This window comes from Cannabis sativa, chromosome 9, assembly GCF_029168945.1.
Source record: "Cannabis sativa cultivar Pink pepper isolate KNU-18-1 chromosome 9, ASM2916894v1, whole genome shotgun sequence".
Classification (NCBI taxonomy): Eukaryota; Viridiplantae; Streptophyta; class Magnoliopsida; order Rosales; family Cannabaceae; genus Cannabis; species Cannabis sativa.
In genome coordinates, this window is record NC_083609.1 from 61,375,749 (window position 1) to 61,399,323 (window position 23,575).

A 23,575-nucleotide genomic window follows, 5' to 3' on the forward strand; every position below is an offset into this window, starting at 1 on the left:
TTAGATAAGCACTTTTAATATATAAAGATATTAATCAATACTATTAATTAAAATTAAGGTCTCTTATCTCTATTTTTCTTTTAGCCAACTTTGAAAAGTCAAAATATATATGCTTTTTTTTAATTTTTAATCTTTTTTGTTTTTTTTTTTTTTTTGAATCAAAGATGGTTTTTATTCAAAGACAATCAATAGATGCAATACTTTTAAGCTTGAAATTCCGTATTTTAATATTCCCAGTTTGATTATTTAATTAAATGATTAATTAAATGCGGAATAATAAAACTGGTACTGAAAACAGTTTTCTGTAGTTACAGAATGCAACTCTGTAACTCCAGAGAAACCCAGAAAAACAAACAGTGCATAAAAGTAAAAACACACAAGATTTTTGTACGTGGTTTCAACAATCCTTTCAGATTGTTACTAGTCCACGGGGCCACGCCCAGAGATAAGATTCATTAGATCGGTATCAAAAATATAAAATAATTGACTTATGCATAAATAGACTCCCTCTTATTGTATGCCGCAAGCTTGATGTATTCCACCTACTAACCGAATCTTGATAAAACTCCAAGTGCTCGAACTCCCTTCGATCACCTTGAAGAGTGCTTGAATCCTCCCGATTCAAGGCTTAAAGGCTATCTCCCGAAAGCCTATACAACCATCTCCCGAAGGTTGTGTGCTTGTATCATCCCCATGCAAGACTTCAAAAGCAATCTCCCGAAAGCTTGTAAAACCCTTCTCCCGATGGTGTGCTTGTATCCTCCCGATGCAAGACTTCAAAAGCAATCTCCCGAAAGCTTGTAAATACCCTTCTCCCGAAGGTGCACTGATGTTCTTCTTCGTTGTAGAGTTGAATACAGACTCAAGACAATACAAACAACAAATAAACAGAGTAAGAGTAGAACAACTTTTCAACAACATCTTTCCTTGACAGAGTTTTGCACAAAAAAATAAAGTTGGCTTTCCTTTGAACCACAAAAGTCCTTGATGAATTAAAAGGCCCATAGATTCTCAAGCCCATGACAATTCAAAGAAACGATACTCATAATGGTTGGTGGGCCTTTGAGCCACCCACCTTGCTTAAGGTTTTTGACCTATCACCAATAGCCCCCACGTGAGCCATATCCCTTTTTTTTTTTTGTCTCTAAAATAATGGTTATTCCCTTATCAATAGCATTGACCTTGTCACCAAAATTAACTCCTCCCCTAAAGTATCAAAAGATGGTTGAATTGGCATGCTCTAGTTCACCTTTGGTATATTAATTGCTCAGGTGGATACTAAAAAGTTAAACTAAAGTATTTTTGTAAACTGATTTTTGATGGAAAAGGGCTCTTAATAAATGAAATTAATAATATATATAGTATATAATTAAATAATATATATAGATTTGTTTATTATTTATCTATAATAATGTCTTATTATTTATATATTCATTAGTTTTCATTATCATTCATATTGATGTAACATCTGTTACGTGTTTTATTTATTTTATTGTTAGGATATGGTAAAGTTTAATTTGATCATTAATTGAAGATTTTAGTTACACAGTAAGACATTACAAAAAAACGACTACTTTTAGTAACAACATTTTAGTCATTAACATATTTTTTTTTGCGACTAAATGTGATTTTTAGTCACAACAAAATGTTACTTGTGACTAAAATATAGTTTTTAGATACAAGTTGTCACTAATTTAGTTTTAGTGATCACAACAAGTATTGTGACTGAAAATACATTTAGTCACAACAAATTGTAATTTTTGTGACTAATACTTTTTGCCACGGACCTTTTAGTTACAACATAGGAATAATAATTTATAATTAGTCACAACTTTTTCACTTTTAGTCACAATTTTGTTGGGACTAAAAGTAAAAAAATTTTTGTGAGAATAAACAAGTGAATTTAACTGTACAAAATAATTTTAAATTGCCCATAAAAATTAAATAGAATTAGTTGAGCAAAAAAAATAGTTAAAATATTAAAAGAAAATTAAATATTTCCCATGTCAAACTATCATTGCTTAAACACAATTTAAAATATGGAGAATATAATATTATAAAACTTCATCCTATTTTTGCAAAAAGTAATAATTAGTGGCAAAACATAGTATTAGGGCTCGTTTGACAAGTCGTATAAGAGTTTATATATATTGTATTAAAAAATAATTAACAATATGTCTGTTTGGATAAAATATTATATTGTATTAATTATTACAACCATAAATTTTAATACAATATGAGTTGTATTATTTAATACATAGAAAATAACCCGTATTAGCTTGTATTATAATATTTACTAAGGTTATAAGGTCAACCCCAGCCCCGGCCCTAGACCCTGGACCCGAACCTTGGACCGGAACCCAAATTCGGACCCCGAACCTAAACTCGGACCCAGACCCAGACCCTGGACTCAGACCTGAACCCGAACCCAGACTCGATCCCAAACCCCAAACCTAGACCCGGACCCAAATTCAGAACCCGGACTCCGACCTGGACCCCATACCCCAACCCAGACCCCAAAGTCGAACTCGGACCCCAACCCTAACTCGAACCCCAGACCCCAACCCCGACCCCGACCCCGATCCCAAACCCAAACCCCGACCCCGATCCCAGACCCAAACCCCGACCCCAACCTGAACCCTGGACCGTGGACCCTACTCGGACCTAGACCCCGCCCCGAAACCCAAACCAAGACTTGGATCGGACCTCGGACCCCGAATCTTGAACCCAGACTCGAATCTGGACCTCAGACTCGAACTCGAACCCATATCCAGGACCCGAACTGAGACTTGGACAATGGACCTGGCCCCGGCCCCGGGTCGGGTCGGGTGAGGTTCGAGGCCAGGGTTCAGGTCCCGATTCGGGTTTAAGGTCTGGGTTTGGATTCGAGTTCGGTGTCCAAATCTGAGTCGAGGCCATAGTTGGGGTTAGGGTCGAGTTTATTCTGAAGAATTTATAATTTTACATAACTTATTAGTACAAGTCTATACTAAATATGGTATTGAATTAAATAATATTTTTTTAATGGAAGATTAAATAATATTAATTCAATACAATCCAATCTAATACTATACAATATAATATAATAAAATTATGTACCAAACAAAACGTTATTATTAAATTAATTAGGTGGTTCCTTCACAAACTTTTGTTTTTTGGGTTTTTGCAAATGGTATATATTATAAATAGAAGTTTCTTATCATATAAATAAAAATATGGAGAATTGTATTGTTAACTATGTATTAGGTAGAGAAAAATACACTAGAACAATCCTAAACTAGAACATTATTCATTTCAAAAATATTATTTTTAGAGTATTTGGTACAACCTTAACTACCACACATATGATTATTTATGCATTTATTTATTTATTTTGTCTATAAAGCGCTTTACACATAAAATTACGAAATTAAAAATCTTATAACAAAAAAAAATCAAATGACAAAACTTACTATCAATAATACACATATAATACAATAAATCACACCGGATTCTACGAGTCTAATAATAATCGGAATAAGTACAATATAAATTTCCTAACGAGAATATATTGGATGACAAGTTTGGTGTAGCCACTAAAAAAAATGACTTAAAAGTAAAAAAGTAAAAACTAATTATAAAATATTATTTTTATATTGTGACTAAGAAGTTTATTACAATTTGTTGTGACTAAATTTATTTTAGTCACAACTAATTTTTGATTGTAACTAAAAATTATATTAATTACTAATATTTTTTGTAGTAGTGAGTATATGTAAGTTGTTGTAATTAAAAAGATCGGTATATGAATAATTTTTTATTAGTTGATTGTGTTAGTAGGCTTCACACTTAAACAATCATCCAACCTTCTTCAATATTGCTGCAACAGTATTGTTCATTTAGTTAAAAATTTTATTTTCCTTTGTGGCTGTAATGGTTGTATGGGAGATTATAATTATTAGTTACATATACCAAATGAGTCAATTTCTTTTAGTAAGTACGAATTTAATTGCACAATCAGAACAATATATATAATTATTGAGCAATATCAATATAAATAATTTGGCACGTAGATATATATACACACACATTGATGATGTTCTCAAAATCATAACATTACAAAATTAAAGCAAACATAACTTAAATAACTCATTAATGGCATACAACAGACATTATTACACATACATGCATGTCAAATTTTATTCTTTTAATTATTTAATACATATATAATAATTAATTTAAGGTAGAAAAGGATAGACCTGAACCACTAAATTTTTGCTTGATTATCATGTTCACACGCTCTACCATAGATGGAGTAAGATGATTAATCCAATCACCAACTTGACCTTTTCTAAAGAAAATTTTATTATGAACGTTTGGCCTTACTTCACCATACTTATTCACATCCAAATTCTTCAATTTACTCAAACTACACATCTCCAATATTTGCTCAACAACACCATAATTCTCTTCCTCTTGGGAGAAAGGCAGTCCTACGAACTTCGCTATCTTTTTAAGTTGACCAACACTGTCCTTTTTTAGGTCTTCGTATTTCAAAAACAACACTTTCTCTGGTCTCTCCAAGCTTTCTTTCCAAAACCCTAAAACATGGTCCCAATAAGGCCCGAAATTAATCTCACCTCCACAAAACATGTCCACAAAATATTCAATACTCCAATCATGCAAGCGGCGCTCTGCATGACCATTTGCAAAATGCCATCGATAATATATATACATTTATAAGGAGAGAGAGAGAGAGCTGATCTACATATATTGCCATGCCAACCTCTTTTATTATAATAGTATTAATTTTAATAGGGTGCTAATTATTGATACATTGCTTGCTCAACTCTAGAGAATCTTTTCTCCAAAAACTAATGACTCATACTAAATATTGTATCAAATTTATTTTAATAATATTTTTTATACTACTACAAAAATACTTAATTGTGTCAATTTAAATTGACATATATATATTGGGTCAACAATAAAAAAAAAATGACATATATTCTACCAATTGCGTCAATTATAAACTGATGCAATTGCACCAATTGTCTCGATCGATTTTCCAATAATATACATAGTGAGCTAGACTAATCAATTCAGTTAAAAAAGCATTCCCTTCTTTTTAGAATTGACGCTATTGAAAATGAATGAATTTTTAAATTGATGCCATTAAACATTATTGGCGTCAATTTATAATGAATGCTAAGTACTTAGCATCAGTTATAAGCCTTATAAATTGATGCTTAAAATAAGAGAAATGCTAAAAGGCACCAGTGATGCCTAGCACCCTCCTATGTGTTAATGTTGTTATTGGTCCAACTAAGTAACGGGTCCCATATAATTTAATATAATAACTTTTAGGGAGTATCGCTGGCCAATCACAACGCGACATGTCGAGAAAGTGTTAAGCACTACTGGTGCCTAATAGCAATGCTCTTAAAATAGCTCTTAAAATAATAACCCCAAAACAAAAAGTCATCACATATATCACTACAAGAAATGACACTTTTGCCAGCACATTTTTGTGCTGGCAAAAGTTAGTATTGCGCTGGTAAAATAGCATTTACCTATGATGTGTTGGTAAAAGGGGATTGGCAAATCAATGTTGGTATTAGAACTTTTACCAGCATAAAATGAAAAACGCTAGCAAAAAAGACTTTTCCTAGAGCGTAAATGTGCTGGTAAAAGTTAGATTTTAGCCACTGCAAATGTACACTGGTAAAACTTTGATCTCTTTGCCAGCGCAGTTTGTGAAATGCGCTGGTAAAAGTTACTTTTACCAGCGCAGTGGTAAAAGTGACATTTCTTGTAGTGTATCAATCATGCTATTTCTACAAAATGACTCAAGCCGCTCCACCAGCTATAGCTCTCTCTCTCTCTCTCTCTCTCTCTCTCTCTCTCTCTCTCTCTCTCTCTCTCTCTCTCTCTCTCTCTCTCTCTCTCTCTCTCTCTCTCTCTCTCTCTCTCTCTCTCTCTCTCTCTCTCTCTCTCTCTCTCTCTCTCTCCATATTGAGAGAATTGAGAAATTGAGAAAAGTCAAAAAACAAGAAGAGAGAAGCAAAATTTGAATCAAGCTCAACCTCAAATGAGGGAGGAGACTTTTATTTATATAGAATAATGAAATAAATAATGTGGTAGAATTAGTTAGAAAACTAACCAAAGAAATTGTTAAAACATCTTCTATAATTAGTTACGAAGTAGTTAAAAAACCAACTAACTTACTAATATACAAAGGACAACAAGTCCTGACACCCCCCTCAAGTTACACAAGGATTCTTAAGTGTTAACTTGGACCTAAGTTGCTCAAATTGTGGTATAGGAAGAGATTTGGTAAAAAGGGGTGTGGCATTTGATGTTCAGTTGAGATGTGTCTTATGTCAAGCTAATTTACAAGAACACGATCCCTGATAAAGTGAAGATCCAGCTTTGATATGCTTCATTTTGGCATGAAAAGCAAAACAAGTAGCTCAAGATTGTCACACCATAGAATAGGGCAAGAAAGATCAAATAATCCAATTTCTGTAAATAGAGAATGTAATTAACCAGATTAGCTAAGTTGTAGCTAAGGCAATAGCTCGATACTCTAACTCTGTGCTGGAACGAGCGACAACTGTTTGTTTGTAGGAAAACTAGTGATCAAATAGGTTGTCTCCAAGAAATACATAGTAACCAAAGGTAGATTTCCTATCATCCACTGAGCTAGCCCAATCTGCATCAGAGTAAGCCACTAATTGAAGGTTGGATGATTGACCAAGATCACAGGTACTAAACTAAATATCGAAGAACTCTTTTGCAAGCTAATCAGTGCTCAGAAGTGGGAGCTTTAAGAAATTGAGAGAGTTTGTTGACAGCAAATGAGATATCTGGTCTGGACATTGTGAAACATTGTAATGCCCCAATTACACTTTTGTATAGGGTGGCATCTGTTAAGGGTGTTCCACTTGATATTAATATAGTTTGGTACCTTAGACCATAGGAGTGGGAGTTGGGGTAGAATTTGTCATGTTTGTTGAGCTGAGTAAATCTCTGATGTACTTGGACTGAGTGAGATATATCCCACTTGAGTTTCTGGCGACTTCATCAAAGCCCAAGAAGTAGCTAACATGGCCTAAATTTTTCAATGCAAACTGTGAGTTTAGATCAGTTATAAGCCTGGTAATTTGAGCAATGTCCTCTCCAGTAATTAGGATGTCGTCAACATATACAAGGAGAAGTAAGAGTTTATTGTTTCTTTTGTGAAAAAAAAAAAAGATGTGTCAGCCCTTGAGTTATATGGAATCCCCATTTTACTATAAGTAAGTTTTCAGTTTGTTGAACCAGGCCTGAGGTGCCTGTTTTAGCCCGTAGATAGTTTTATTAAACTTAAAAACATGATTTTTGGATGGTCAATGCTTTTGAAACCCAGTGGTTGAGTCATATAGACACATTCTTGAAGCTCCCCATTAAGGAAAGCATTATATATATCAACCTGTTGAATCGTCCAATCTTTGCAAGTAGCAAGTGTAGACTCAAATTGTAGATGGTTTAACTACTGGACTATAAGTGTCAAAGTAATCTAGACTTGGTGTTTGTTGAAAGCCTCTTGCAACAAGCCTAGACTTATATCTGTCCACCAAGCCATCATAATTGTATTTAATTCTATGCACCCACTTGTTAGTGACCATTTTTATTCTTGGAGAATGAGACACAAGGTACCAAGTTTTGTTTTTAACAAGAGCATAAATTTCACTTTGTGTAGAATTAAACCATAGAGGGTCTTGAAGGGCAGCCTTTAGAGAGGTTGGTTCAAGAAAGACTTTGGAAACATCAGTGAAAGCTTTTGGTTTTGTTATGCCCTTTTTGGAGCGTGTGGTCATGGAATGTGTGTTGAGAGGTGCAGCCACAGGGATATTTAGTTGCGGACCAGATGTTGGTATAGGGGTAAGAATAGGTTGTGGTTCGTGATCAGGTTCTGATTGATTTTGGGCTGGCACAGCGTGGTGTGTAATATTTTCATTTGGCAGTTGGAGTGTTGATGAATGTATCTGAACTGGAGATGGAGTTCGAAGTTGTGTAACATGTTCATTTTGTGGTTGCATTGGGAAGGAAGGATTTAGTATAGGAGATTGACTTGGTTAAGGCACATCTGGAGAGGTAACAGGAGTTGGTATTGTGTATGTAATAGGTTGCTTAGTTGGGTTAACTGTGGGATTTAAGGTTGGGATTGGTGGTGAGGATTTAAAGAGAGTGTTGTAGGGAAAATTGTGTTCATCAAGTTTTACCGTTCCTGCTATGTAAATACGACCTGATGAATGCATAACCCTTGTGTGCAGTGTTGTAGCCAAGAAATAGGCATTAAATTGTTCTGAATGAAAGCTTGTGACTTTAATAAGGTCTAAGTAAAGGATATCATGCACTTAAAAATAAATAATTTGGTTTATGATGAAAGAGTACCTCATAAGGTGTTTTGAGTTGTAAGACAATGTTGGTAACTTGTTGATGATATAAGTAGAAAAGACAAAAGCTTCCCACGAGAAGCTCAAAGACATTTCAGCTTGTGCAAGCAAAGTTAGACTAACATCCACAACATGTTTGTGTTTTCTTTATGCACGCTCTTGTTGTTGATGTGTATGAGGACAAGGGTGCCTGAACTCAATTCCTAGATGTTGTAGCAATGGATTCAGAGGTCTGAACTCACCCACCTATCAGTTTGTAAAGCTTTTATTTTTGTTTGAAAACTCCTCTCAACATAGGCATTGAATTGTTTGAAGATTGTAGTGACTTCAAATTTGAGTGTCATAGGAAAATCCAAGTGTATTTAAAATAGTCATCAATGAAACTAATATAGTACTTGAAACCTTCTGTTGAATTGTAAAACAAGAGGCCCCATACATCTGAATGTATTAACTTGATGTATTAACTGAAAAATAGCATTTGTCTTAGGTACAGAATTGGAAAAAGACATGCTATAAAATTTGCCAACTTGACAAGCTTCACAAAAAGAAATGTCCACTACTACAAAAATAGTATTTAACAACACTTATTTATTACCATGAATTGTAATCAACATTCCTCTTTTCCTTAGTTTCCCTTTTTCTTAGTTTCTTAATATCTCACTCTTGTATTTGTATAAATAGGGGTTCACCCCATTGGAATAAACAACTCAGAAATTCTCATTCACTTTCTCTTTCTCTCTTCATCTTCTTCTTCTTTCTCCTCATCTATTTTATATTATTTTATATTATTTTATAACAAAATTGTTTTTGTGTGGGTATTTTAACAATCGACAACATATGTTTGAAATTCGGTTCTAAACTAATAATAAATATCAGTATTATTAGAGTAATTGTGTCCATCAACAACATTGTACATTAATTGTGTTAACTCATGCAAAAACTCTTTTTGAGTAGTGTAATTACTCTACTTTTATATGCCCCATTTTAATTTTATTCTTTTATTTAGCCTCACACCTTAATTTTAATTTTTTTTTACTCTATATGTTTAGTTATTGCCAATATATAAAACGAAATTATTGTGTTACATTTATCTTAAATTATTTTTTTTATCAAATATTATCATACTAATTATTTAGTTTTTCAGATGTCATCAAATAAAAGTGAGAATGATTTTATTAATTAAACAATACATTAGGTAGCTCTTTCACAACTTTTTTTTATTATTGCTAGCTATACATGGTTATAATATTATTTTATATGTTTATATCAAATAATACATATTTTTTAAACATATATTTATTAAAGGATTAGGTATCGTAAGATAGAGAATCTTTACCAAATGCCATATTATGTATGGATGATTATAATTAAATATGTGCTATATAATACAAATAAGTTACTTTAGAAGGTTTTGTTTTTTTTTTAAATTCTAATTTTAGTAAAAAAAAAATTTAACATTGATGAAAGTTCAGAGGGCATGATTTAGTACATATCAAAATTTAAAGGGCATGATTTGGTAGATATCAAAGTCTGAGAAGCATGGTTTAGTACATAAACAATCACGGAAATAGTAAAATTGAATAAAATTAAACAAAAGTCCTTAAATCTAACAATCTCAATAGTTCAGGGGAATTTTTAACGGCAAAAAAAATTCAAGAAGCATGATTTAGTACATGTCAAAATTCAAGGAAAAAAAATTCTAATTAGCTTTATTTTTAATATTGTGTTCCAATCTACAATTAAAAATAATAATAATAAATCACTCATAACAATAATATTAATTATAATTAGACATGTACATTGATTTTCCAAAATTAATTAAATGCAAATGATAATAATACAAAGATGATTGCTTTCTTTTTTTCTTGAAAGGCAAGATGATTTCTATTTGACAATTTTGTAGAAAAGTTGAGACTTTCAATTGGGGATGTTCATTGGATCACATTTGATGGATTTGGACCCAACTAATCCATTTCATTTATTTATTGGATACTAAATTTTGTCATCCGATCAGATCCAATCGAATTGAGTCATCTGATGCGATCCGAGATCTAATAGATGTATTGAATTTGGATCAATTCCAACCATTGGATGCATTGAGTGATTTCCTATTAGATTGGATTGGATCCATCCAATCCATTTTATCTACCATTTAAAAGAAAAAAATATATAAAAAAGTATAATTTAAAACTTAATAATCCAACATACATAATAAACATTAGTTTAGTCCAACCAATTCTCATGATCTCATAATAAAACCACTAAAAAAATAAATACGCATTGATAATTTTATTAGCATTGAGAACTATTAATATTTTGTTTCATTAATTATATGTACTAAATGTATATTAAATTAATTAATATATATGTTTAAATAAAATATATTAATATAAAATTATAAATATATTTAAAAAATATATAAATATAATTGGATAACCATTAGATGATAATTAGATCGATTTGGTCGGTTATTCATTGGATCGGATGTCCCATCCAACAACCGACCCGATTCGATTGAATTTTTAAAATTTACATCTGATCCGATCCAATTATGATTGGATATCCAATTTTATTGGATCGGTCGATTTTAATTAGATTGGATGATTTTCTGCACACTCTTACTTTCAACTACAAAATTAGTAAACACCCAACAGGAGAAACATCCCATTTAGCAAGAGAAGATTATTATTTAACACTTTAAGATACTTAAAGACCACACTAATTGATGCAAAGCATAACTAATAATAATAAACATAACACAATCAACAAAATAAGTTAAAAACTAAATCTAACTAAGCAAACCAGAAGAAAGAATAAAAACAAAATCTAGCTAGGCAATATTTCTAATTAACGATAAGATGCATCTTTTTTTTTAGTGGCCCATCAATTAAGAATGCCAAAATCAAGTCATTTACAATAAAAATAAAGAAAATCTTGACAAAAAACCCTAATTAAGAATCTAATAAAGCACCAACAATCAAGCATCAGAAAAGTGTGAAGTAGGTTCCTAAACTAAATGAACATCTGTCTGAATCAACCTATCAATAGTTATTAGCCAATAATCTTCCAATAGACATTAGGATATAAAAACCCCATTCGAAACAGCCAACTATGATGAGCATCCAAAAAGAAGATCTGTATGTGGCCAATAGACAAATAAACTATAGAGCATATGGCCAATAGATAGATTTGGCCGAGCAATTTGATCCAATCAATGAAACATTAACGCACCAATAAAGAGAAAACTCGACTCTATTCGCCAGAACCGTATTAATCTTTACTAATCTAGTAAAGCAGTGAAAATTCGTCGTTATTGTAAAAATAAAACTAATATAAAATAGCATTAATATTAAAACAAACCAGAATCCAATGCCAATCAACCCAAAAGTTTAAGGTACCACAAGAACCACCCACTCCCGAACTAAGAAAATCAACGAGAAATTCCACCACAAAACCACAAATCTCGGCCTATGGCCAAACACCCATAACGTGCCTAAAGCCCAACACCAGACCTAGAGCCTCCAAATTCCCAAAACTCACAACCCAAAACATACAGCAAGAGCCCAAAAACAACTTGATCGATAGCCACTGAGCCATCTCCAAAACACGCAACCAGATCGAGACTGCCTGCTAGGCAATGAAACTAAACGAGACCAAAGAACAGCCCAAACCACTAGCAAACCAAAAGATACCTAGGAGAAAGGAGACTACAATAAGATGGATGATTCGAGAAGTCCACCCCATTGCATCGGTCATCGTACCCGATCAAAGCCACACCTAGACCCTAAAGGGGTCGGTGGGCTTGGCCAGACAAAGAAAATGAAGAAGAAAGAATCTAGCAGTGTCAAGGTATATGCTAGAGAGAAAATCAAACAACAATAGCCCTTGTTTTGTCCATATAACTCAATTAATGGCTTAGTTGGTGTGAAAAAAAAAACACATAATTCTCAACTCAAAAAGTATGGAACTATAGTTCAACTTTAAACAAATATTAAATGAGTTAATTTTTGTGGTAAAACCTCACCCTTCAACGACTATCTCATTGGTATGTAATATAATAGTGTAACAAGATGATCCAAACCAAAAAAAACAAAACAGAATACAATTAGAAATTAAAATGATACTTAAGCAAGAAATAACTGAACAGAGAAAATGAACACAAGTCACTACAAGAAATATCACTTTTGCCAGCATATTTTTGTGCTGACAAAAGTTAGTATTGCACTGGTAAAATAGAATTACTTGTTATGCATTGGCAAAAGGAGGTTGGCAAATTAATGTTGGTATTAGAACTTTTGCCAGCATAAAATGAAAAGCGCGGGCAAAGATGACTTTTCCCAGCACGTAAATGCGCTGGTAAAAGTTAGATTTTAGCCAATACAAATGTACGCTGGTAAAATTTTGACCTCTTTGCCATCGAAGTTTGCGAAATGCGCTGGTAAAAGTTACTTTTACCAGCGCAGTAGCAAACTGTGCTGGTAAAAATAATATTTCTTGTAGTGAGTGAATGAATACTCTAAGGTGGTGTTTGCTTGGGAGGAATGAAAATATAAGAATAGGAATGGGAATGAGAATTGGAATAGGAATGGAATGGAATAAAATTTAAAATGCATAAAAAATTGATAAAAAAATTATTAAATTTTTTCAAATCTTGCATTGGAATGATCTTTCCTTGCATTTCAAAATGGAATAGCCATTCTACCAAAATAATGGAAAGGTCATTCCATCGGAATGGTATTCCAATGGTTTTAACTGCAACCAAACAAAAGAATGGAATGTAAATTGTTTCCTTTCTATTCTATTCTATTTCATTACCTCCAACCAATCTTAATCATCACCATAAACATGGTGGAGAATTAATTTGATGTTTTTGATTTTATAATTGATGGTGAAATTATTTATCCGATCTCTAGAGGACTTAATTAGGATAAAAAAAAAATGTGTATTACTTTAATTTATTATTTTAATGATAATAATAATTTAGTATTAGTGGCAAACAAGGGCCATCATCATTTGACAACTTTCAATTAATAATATTAATAAATGAATGTTGATGATCAACTTGGTTAAATTATTTATCACATTGTATATTATAGGATATATATGTCTAACAAAATTATTATTTTCATATTTTTATTTTAAATTAAGAAACTTTTGTTCTATTCAACTTAATTTACTAGCATTAAACTTAGCCAAGGTGCAAGCATCTATTGCATAATATTATCTTAAAGTATAAATAATAAAGTTTTGTAATTATATTATATTTATTCTATATCATAATTATTTGTTTCCCTATATATACATGCACCGATCATTAAATATATTAAGCAAAACAAATTAAGAAATGGCAAAGGAGGCCACCAAATATTTTTTCAATGAAGAAGACAATAATGGTGATGAATCATTGGAATCGATCATATCTCAGCTACCTAAAGCCAATAGTTTGTCAAAATATGGTGTAACCTTATACCAAAATTGTTGGTTCCAATCCAATATGATTCCCAACATCATCTCTTTCCAAAAACAATTCAAAGCCGAAGATGAAGATATAATCGTGGCTTCATTTCCCAAATCAGGCACAACTTGGCTCATTTCTCTTCTATTTTCCATTCTTAACCGCAACCAACACTATGATCAACACCCCTTGCTCTCCACAAACCCTCACGATCTCGTGCCTTCATTAGAGTACTCGATTTATTCAGATCCCAAATTCTATGACTTGAGTACTATGTCAAGCCCTCGTTTGGTCTCCACACATATGCCCTACACATCTCTTTCTGATTCTATCAAGTATCATTCTAAGTCTCGTATTGTCTATATTAGTCGAAACCCTCTTGATGTCATCGTATCATATTGGTATTTCGTAAACAATCTTTCAGAGCGTAATCACGACATCAATAAGTGCACTATTGAAGATTTTGTGGACATATTTTGTAGTGGAAAGAATAATTTTGGGCCTTATTGGGATCATGTTTTAGGGTTTTGGAGAGCGAGTTTAGAGAATCCCGAAAAAGTGTTGTTTTTGAAGTACGAGGAGATGAAGGAGGATACTATTGGTCAAGCTAAAAGGATTGCAAAGTTCATTGGCCTTCCTTTCACTCAAGAGGAAGAAAATAGTAATGGAGTTATGGACCAAATATTGGAGATGTGTAGTTTTAATAAACTAAAAGATTTAAATGTGAATAAACAAGGCAAATTTAAGCCTCACTTAGATAATAAATTCTTCTTTAGAAAAGGGGAAACAGGTGATTGGATCAATCATCTTAGTCCATCTATGGTGGAGCGTGTGAGAAAAATAACTCAACAAAAATGGAGTGGTTCTGGTTTACCATTAATTTAGATTTAATTTCAAGTTTATTTTATTATTAATTGTGTCTTATGTATTATTACCTGAGTTATGTGTGTGCTTTGTATTATCATTTATGCAGTAATTTGCTTTGTACAATTACTTATATTATATATATAGTGCTTTTGCTTTGATGTACAATGTACCCAACCGTCCAATAAATATCACTACAAAAAATTGTGGCTAATTATAAATTATTATTATTGTAAATAAAAGGTTCGTTACTAAAAATATTAGTCACAAAAATTATAATTTGTTGTGACTAAATATGTTTTTAGTCACAATATACATGGTGACTAAAACTAAATTAGTAATAACTTGTAATTAAATACTATGTTTTAGTCTGAAGAAGATTGAAGGAGGTATAAACCAGTAAAAAGCCAGAGCAAAAAAAAACAATGCTAAGAGCAGAGAAAAGCAGAGGCACGGGAAAATGAAATGCAAAGGCTTGCCCAAAATAGGGTGCCATTCCTTTATTTATAGACCAACGTATTACACATAAAAGAAAAGGTTGTTACACAGTAATAACAAACTAAACCAGCCTTAACAAAACAATTAACAAAAAAAAAAAAATTAAGAGATAACTAATTGTTTAACATCCCCCCTCAAACGAAAAGGAGTATCGCACATCTTGAGTTTGGACCGAAGATAGAGATAACGATCAGTTGACAGAGACTTTGTTAAGGCATCGGCAACTTGGTCTATAGCAGGAACATACCGAATGGATATTTGTTTAGAGAGGATGAGATCTCTAACAAAGTGTAAATCTATCTCAATGTGCTTTGATCTTGCATGGAAGACTGGATTTGCAGCAATAGCAGCTGCACATTGATTGTCAACCCATAGAATTGGACATTGAGTAGAAGTAACATGTAACTCAGAAAGTAGTGAGACTAGCCATTTTATCTCAGCAGCGGCATTAGCTAAAGCCATGAATTCACTCTCACTACTTTGGACCGGCAACCACCTGTTGTTTCTTACCTGACCATGACACAAGATTGCCCCCAAAAAACATCACATAACCCCCTGTACTTCGTCTATCATCAACACACGATGCCCAGTAAGCATCTGAATACACTTCTAAAGTTAAAGAAGGAGCTGGTGTGATATGAAGACCATGATGAATGGTGCCTTTGAGATATCGCATAAGCCTCTTGCAAGCTTCCCAGTGAAGACTTGTGGGAGCATGAATAAACTGACTTGGTTTATTTATAATGAATGCCACATCTGGTCTTGTAAGAGTAAGGTATTGTAAGGCACCTAATGTGCTTCTGTAAAGAGTATGATCACCAAAAGGTTCTCCTTCTGTAAGAGAGAGTTTGATGGAAGAACTTGTAGGATTAGAACAAGGTTTGGCTCCTTCCATGTTGAGACGAACAAGCAAATCTGTGATATACTTTATTTGTGACAAATACATGCCTGATTGATCACGATAAATTTCAATACCAAGGAAATAGTGAACCGGCCCTAGGTCCTTTAAAGAGAAGGACTTGTTGAGATCAGCAATCAACTTTGAAATGAGAGAAGTGTTAGGACCAGTGACTAAAAAATCATCAACATATACAAGTAGTATTATTATGTTGTTACCCGAGCCATATGTGAACAAAGAAGTGTCCGATTTTGAAGCATTAAATCCCCATTCCAGTAGCTTGTCTCTAAGTGTTTGATTCCACGCACGAGGGGCCTGCTTTAATCCATAGAGGGCCTTGTGAAGTTGACACACATGAGTAGGTTTGGTAGGATCAACAAAACCTTCTGGTTGACTCATGTAGACAATGTCATGTAGCTCACCATTAAGAAAGGCATTAGAGACATCCAATTGTTTTACTTTCCAGTTAAGGGACACGGCTAAGGTAAGAATAATTCTTACTGTTGCAGGTTTGACAACTGGAGAAAATGTTTCCTCATAATCTATGTCAGGTGTTTGCAAGTAGCCCTTAGCTACAAGCCTTGACTTCAGTCGATCAAGATTGCCATGAGCATCAAGTTTCACCTTGTGAACTCACTTGTTGCCAATCACAGTCATATGTGGAGAATAAGGAACCAAGGACCATGTACCTGCTTTTTTGAGAGCATCAAATTCTTGGTTCATTGCCTTGAACCATCTGGGATTGTTTAAGGCAGTTGTAGTGTTTTTTGGCTCAGATGGTATAAGGGACTCGGGTAGAGGATACTTGGTAGCTGTGTAGGCTTTGGGTTTTGTAATGCCATTGAGAGATCTTGTCTTCATAGAGTGAGTCCTTGTAGTTGTAGTACCCATGCTTGTAGTGTCCTTATCACCACTAGGAGGCACAGTATGTAACTGTTGAGGATGTGTCACTATCTGCTGCAATGGCACAGTTTCAATTGTAGTTGTTTGGACATGTGAGTGTAAAGGTGAGTCAAAAGTGTGTTCGGCTGGGACAGTCGGTAGGTTGGCAGTAGGTAATGGATTATTTAATGTATTAGGGAATGAGTTTGGTAAAGTGGTAGCATTGGTAGTAGTGTCTATGCTAGAAATAGGAATAGTTTGGGTAATAGTGGTGAGGTTGTCATTTAGGGGGGTAGGACGAGGGTGTTGACCGTGGGGTAGTAGGTGGGGGAAGTACTGTAGCATGTGGTCCTTGTGTTGATGTATTGTCTTGTCCCTCAGTAGTCGAAGTAGGATGAGTGATGGGAGAGTGGATAACACCAGCATTAGTAGATGAATTATTGTATTAGTCTGAAAACTAAAATTTGGAGATTGGTTTAAAGACAATACCTGATTGGAGGGCACACTTGGTGAGGGTGACATGGCAGGGAAGTGTCCCTCATTGAAAATGACATTTCGTGAGATGTAGACCTTGCCATTTGGGTGTTCACACAAATAACCTTTGTGGTGAGAAGAATAACCCAAAAATATGCACTCCTTAGATCTCAATTCAAGCTTATGGTTGTTGTATGGCCTCAAATGAGGAAAACAGCTGCACCCAAACACTTTTAAAATATTGTAATCTGGCTTAATGCCAAAGAGACACTCATAAGGACTCATATTACCAAGAACTGGTGTTGGAAGTCTATTTATTGTGAACATAGCACAAGACATAGCAAACCACCAATAATCCATGCTCAAACCAGCTTGAGCTAATAATGTGAGGCCAGTTTTAGTGATGTGTCTATGTTTGCGTTCCGCGGAGTTGGTATTGGAAGCAAATAGTTGAAGCCAAGAACCAACTCCGAGACCTTGTAGATGTACAGCAGTTTACTCGTGAGAAATACAAAATTTCGGATGGTTATAAACTGATTTGTCCTGTACAGAACCGAGTTGCATGGAGTAATGAGGTTTGGGGGCGTTTCAACACACCAAAGCATAGTTTTATCCTTTGGTTGGCTGTTCAAAATCGCCTCAAAACCAAGGATAGGTTGCAGCGGTTCAGCATCTCTGTTGACAACCCGATGTGCAGCCTTTGTCAGTTACAACCCGAGACACTTGAGCATCTTTTTTTCAACTGTTTGTTTACTGAATATTGTCTTCAGCAGGTGAAAAGGTGGCTGTCCTGGGGTGCACAAACCAGCAGCCTCCCCCAACTACTCAAGTGGATTCATAAGGCAAAAATCAGCAAGTTCAAGAAGAAAACCATGGCAGCTGCTGTAGCTTGCTTGGTTTACTCTATTTGGCATGCTAGAAATGACCAAATATGGAATAATCATCTAGAAAGTAAAGAAGAAATTGTACAAAGAGTCAAAAGTAGTGTAAAACATAGAATAGAATTGTGTTGGCCTCAAAAGCTTGGTCCCCATGATAGAGATTGGTTTCATTCTTTGTAAAAAAGAGAGAAAGGTAAGAGAGGAAAGTGTGTTGTTTGTGATGTTTGTGATGTTTGTATATGAGGTCTTTAACTCAAAGATACTCATCTTTGTAAATGTTTGTACAAAAGATTTGTGGATCATTAATACAACTTGCTGATTTATCAAAAAAAAAGTCACATTTAGTCACAAAAAAATTATGTTGTAACTAAAATATTGTCACTAAAAGTAGCAGTTTTTGTAGCACTAAAGCACACTATTGATCAAATCAAAAGAGTTTTGTAGGGCTTTCTTTCACTACTAGAAAATTGGAATTTCTTGACTGTTTTTGACAGTCGGGTATAATTTTCCCGTCGGTCTTAGTATTCTACTGTCGCAAAATTAGGTAGAATAGGTATCGATGGAAAAACTTCGTAAAAAGTTTTTCTCGACATTGAAAAACTATCGACAATACTAAGAAAAATTTTGATCTAAGAAATTGAGTTTTGTAAAATTCTAAATTGCATAATTTTTAACCAACTATCATTCTAAAATAATTTTAGAACTAAAATAAAATTATCATCACATACATTCATCAAAATATATAAATCAATCATGAATCATCCAAATCTCACATAAAAACATACAAAATCGTTTCAATTCCATATTACATGAATTATAAATGATTAACATGACTTTGATACCAGTTATTGAAAATTATTTAAGCAAGATTTATTTACTATTCAAGCATGTTGAATTAATACTAAACTAACATCCTAATATGGAAATCCTAAAACAATAAAATAAAGGAATCAAGAAATCCTTACATTAGTTATAGTACTAGTAGAATTAATTAATTAATTGATTTCTTTAATTAGTTTATTTCTCTAATTTATCCATTGATCCTTTCTGCTGGAGAGAGTATGATCAAGAATTGAACATGGATTCTCTTTTCAAGTTGTAAAACATTACAGAGTCTTCTACACTAACCTGAGTATTACCTTGAAATGTGTGGACAAATACTCAAAGCTCTAATTAATACAAGAAATTTAATGAAGAATAATGAAAGAATTTCAAGTTATATATCTGTATATAATATATATAATACCTCTTAATTTCTCTTTGTTTGATAAAAGGAGAGTCACATTTGTTCTAGCTATCATGTTATATTTATATTGTAACTTTAGGGTTAGGTTTAGAATTAAAACGGATTAAAGAAGATAAAAAGAATAGCTTAATTAAAACCTATAGCCGAAATCTTATAGAGAAACCTATGAGTTTCAATTTTGTCATTTTATTAAAAAAAAAAAATTCTTAAGAATATCACTTATTTCATTCTAACTGTTTAAATGTTAATTTTATCAATTTAATAATTATAATTAATTATCAAATAAATTATTATATAACTTATTTATCAATTAAACTTCTAAAGTCTCTTAATTAAAAAAATATACTCTAAGTTTTCTTTTTCTTCTCAAATTCGCCCTTGTTTAATAAAACTCATAAATAAGACATAATTTTACTTAAAATTCTAATTGATTAATTAAACTAATTAATTCAGTCTACAAAACAATATCATCTCAGGTAGTGTGAGGACCGGGCCTATATAATCAAACTGCCAATAAGCAGTTTTAGAATTTACTTAGTAAATTCTTTATCTTATTAATTTTTCCTAACTCCACTATAGATTTGAAATTGCATTCTTGGTTACATAGAATGTTCTATTTACCAAGAATAAATACATTATAAGTTATCTATTATTTGAATTTAAACAATAAAGGATCCTCTATAGATGGTCTAGCTACATCGAGTAAGGACTAAATTATCATTTTACCATTAATTCAATGTATTTTATCTTTAAAATATTTAGCTACTTATATATAAAATTTCAAAAACCTAATATAATTACCAAAATAAAATAAGTAAATAGCATAATAGTACTGCCATCAATAACCTTATTTGTTATTTATTTCCACTTATTCAAAACAATATATATTATATGGTCATATAAAATAATTTTTTAAGTAATGATATTCATCCTCCTATGTATTTTAATTCTGTACCTAACGCACGAATATTAATAAATAATATAATCCTTGGATTTTCTCAATATTAGTGGATATCAATTTACCCACTTTACATTTATTTATACTATATTTTATTTAAGAGTGAAAATGTCAATTTTTATACCTAAAAATAGATGCAGGAATTTTTTGTTTAATATTTTTTTCACTGGCGGTGGTGTTCGTTGTGCTTATAACATCATTCCTGTAAATTTTAAAAAAATTTAAATAGTTTACAATGTCAAAAATACATTTAAAATTTTTAAATACACGCGTAGTAATTGGAATATATCAAGAACTCTATTTTTGGTATTGTAAACTATTTAGAATTTTTAAAAAAATTACAAGAATGATATTATAATTATAACGAGTACTGTTATGAAAAAAAAAATTGTGATATTTAATTTCAAAAGTAAAAATTAATTAAAAAATTATAATATGAAGTTGTAATAATACATGCAAGGAATATTAATTACTATGTAATTGATACACACACGTTAGGTATATTTCTTCACCTAACACACAATAATAATATACAATATTCCGTATCATATATTTTCTCAATGAATGGCTACAAATTTCATATTTTATTGTAAAGTGATAACATGTGATGTAAGGTTTGTATATATATATATGGTAGCTATTGTATATTTAACAAAAAAAAAACAAATAAATGAATAACCAAAGTTTGTAAATAATTGTCAAAGCTTTTATACACATCGATTAATATCTCTAATCGTTTTCCAAGGTATATCATTATTTGATCTCTTTGTCTTTCAGATTTTATATATAATGTGTATTATTACTATTAGAATTAACTACTCATGATTAATATTGTACTTAATTAACTGTCTATCCAGTTACGCTAAAACATGGCATCACAACATTTTTCTTGTGGCCAAAATGTCGATGATAATGATGAGAACAACAACCACGATGACAGAGGTGGATCAATACTAGAAATAGTTATTTCCGATCTGCCTAAATCGAATGGTTGGAGAAAAGATGGTTTAATTTTATACCAAAATTGTTGGTTCCCATTCCATGTCCTTCCCAATGTTCTTGCCTTCCAAAAAAATTTTATACCCAAAGACGACGATATAATTATGACTTCTTTTCCTAAATCAGGCACCACTTGGCTTAAATCCCTCCTGTTTTCCATTCTCAACCGCCGAAACTATAACAACAATAATCCGCTACTCACCACTGTCCCTCACCACCTCGTGTCCTTTTTCGAGTTCCAAATTTATGCCAATTATCCCCACAATCTCCACAACTTCACTACTATGCCAAGTCCTCGTTTGGTGTCCACACACATTCCTTACGCATCTCTTCCCGATTCGATTTTGAAAGTTTCTAAGTCTCGAATTATTTACATCAGTCGAAACCCTCTTGATGTAATCGTGTCTTTATGGTATTATGCAAGTGGTCATCCGGACCGTCTCTCGGACGAGTGGACTATTGAATATTTTGTGGACAAGTTTTGTAAGGGAGAGACTGAATTCGGGAGTTATTGGGACCATGTTTTAGGGTTTTGGAAAGCAAGCTTGGACAGACCTGAGAAAGTGTTGTTTTTAAAATACGAAGACTTAAAAGAGAAGAGTGTTTGTCAACTTAAAAGGGTTGCGGAGTTCATAGGTCTTCCTTTTTCCCAAGAGGAAGAGAGTGAGGGAGTTGTTGAGCAAATAATGGATATGTGTAGCTTAAACAAATTGAAGAATTTGGATGTGAATAAACACGGTGAATTTAAGCCTAAGTTGCACAATAAACTTTTCTTTAGAAAAGGTCAAATTGGTGATTGGATTAATCATCTTACTCCATCTATGGCAGAGCGTGTGAATCAAATAGTTGCAGAAAAATTGAGTGATTCTGGCCTATCATTCAGAATGTCTTAGTAACTAATCACTTAGATATATTCTAGTTAAAATTTAATTAATGCATATTAAATGTTGCATGCATTTACCATGATTAAGTACTTTGTGTGATAGCTTTAATATTATGTGTTTATCAATTATTTGAGCTATATCTTAATTTGTAATATTCACAAAATGTAATGTACATGTATCTAAAAGTTATTAATTAATTTCATCGCTAGTATTATATATATAGAGCAAGATTATGGTAGGACTTGACATAAGTTTCTTAACGGTAGGAAAAAAAATTTACCATTGATTTTAGATCATGTGATTATTAAAATATAAGGTGTATACTATTACGATAAGACTTGTATGCAATTAAAACTTTATACATATTATAATAATAGTTAATTATATATTTATTTTAAAAACTAAAATAATATTAATAATTAATAAAAATATTAATTTTTCATTTAAATTATTATTATTTTAAGAATTAATTTAAATTATATTTACATATGTATTTATTTTCATAAAATAGTTTTACTTACGAATATTTGTTAATATACTAATAGTTAATTATAGCAAAATCAATTACTTAAGTACTTTTGCTACTAATTTATAGTAAATTATTAGAGGTGACTTTTTTAAGGCGATAAGCCACACCTAATAATTATAAGGAGTGATTTTCAGTACTAGTAGGGGCGACAAAAATCACCCTTAATACCTAAATTTGTTGTAGTGTTAATGTTGTTTTTGATTTTTTAACTAAAGTTGAGCTAATAAATTCTTACCTTAAACAATTATTAATATTTTTATAAAATTAATGTAATGTATTTTATTTAAACATAAAAAATATTTAGTTAATTTAGCAAGAAAAAGAGCATTTTATGACACATTTCAAAAAGAAAAATTAATAGTTAGTATTTTTGTAACCAACAAAGGCACAAAAATAGCAGCCCACAAACTCATCCAGTTGCAACGTGGTATTTTACAAGCTCAAAATAGGACCCTCACGCCCACGTGAATGACACGGCCCATAGTTTGCCTAGTTGGGGGGTTTTGCCGCAAATTACTCTAAAATATATATACGCACATAATGTCTTTTAACGCTTATAGTTGAAGTTTAGTGCAGTGCTAAATTTT

The 23,575-nt window shown here is 32.3% G+C and overlaps 3 protein-coding genes across 3 annotated transcripts; 2 read left to right on the plus strand and 1 right to left on the minus strand.

The window, feature by feature from the left end:
- Positions 1-4,212: 4,212 nt before the first annotated feature.
- On the minus strand, positions 4,213-4,716 carry LOC115723270 (cytosolic sulfotransferase 15). Its single transcript, XM_030652711.2, has one exon. The coding sequence runs from the start codon at positions 4,714-4,716 to the stop codon at positions 4,213-4,215; it is 504 nt and encodes a 167-aa protein (XP_030508571.2).
- A 9,017-nt stretch (positions 4,717-13,733) lies between these two features.
- LOC115723114 (cytosolic sulfotransferase 5) lies at positions 13,734-14,900 on the plus strand. The gene has a single exon (XM_030652539.2). The coding sequence runs from the start codon at positions 13,765-13,767 to the stop codon at positions 14,758-14,760; it is 996 nt and encodes a 331-aa protein (XP_030508399.2). The 5' UTR covers positions 13,734-13,764; the 3' UTR covers positions 14,761-14,900.
- A 6,336-nt stretch (positions 14,901-21,236) lies between these two features.
- On the plus strand, positions 21,237-22,655 carry LOC115723122 (cytosolic sulfotransferase 5). The gene is made up of 2 exons (XM_030652550.2): positions 21,237-21,321; positions 21,434-22,655. Exon 2 carries the CDS (start codon positions 21,446-21,448, stop codon positions 22,466-22,468), a length of 1,023 nt encoding a protein of 340 aa, XP_030508410.2. The 5' UTR covers positions 21,237-21,321; positions 21,434-21,445; the 3' UTR covers positions 22,469-22,655.
- The last annotated feature ends 920 nt before the right edge of the window (positions 22,656-23,575 follow it).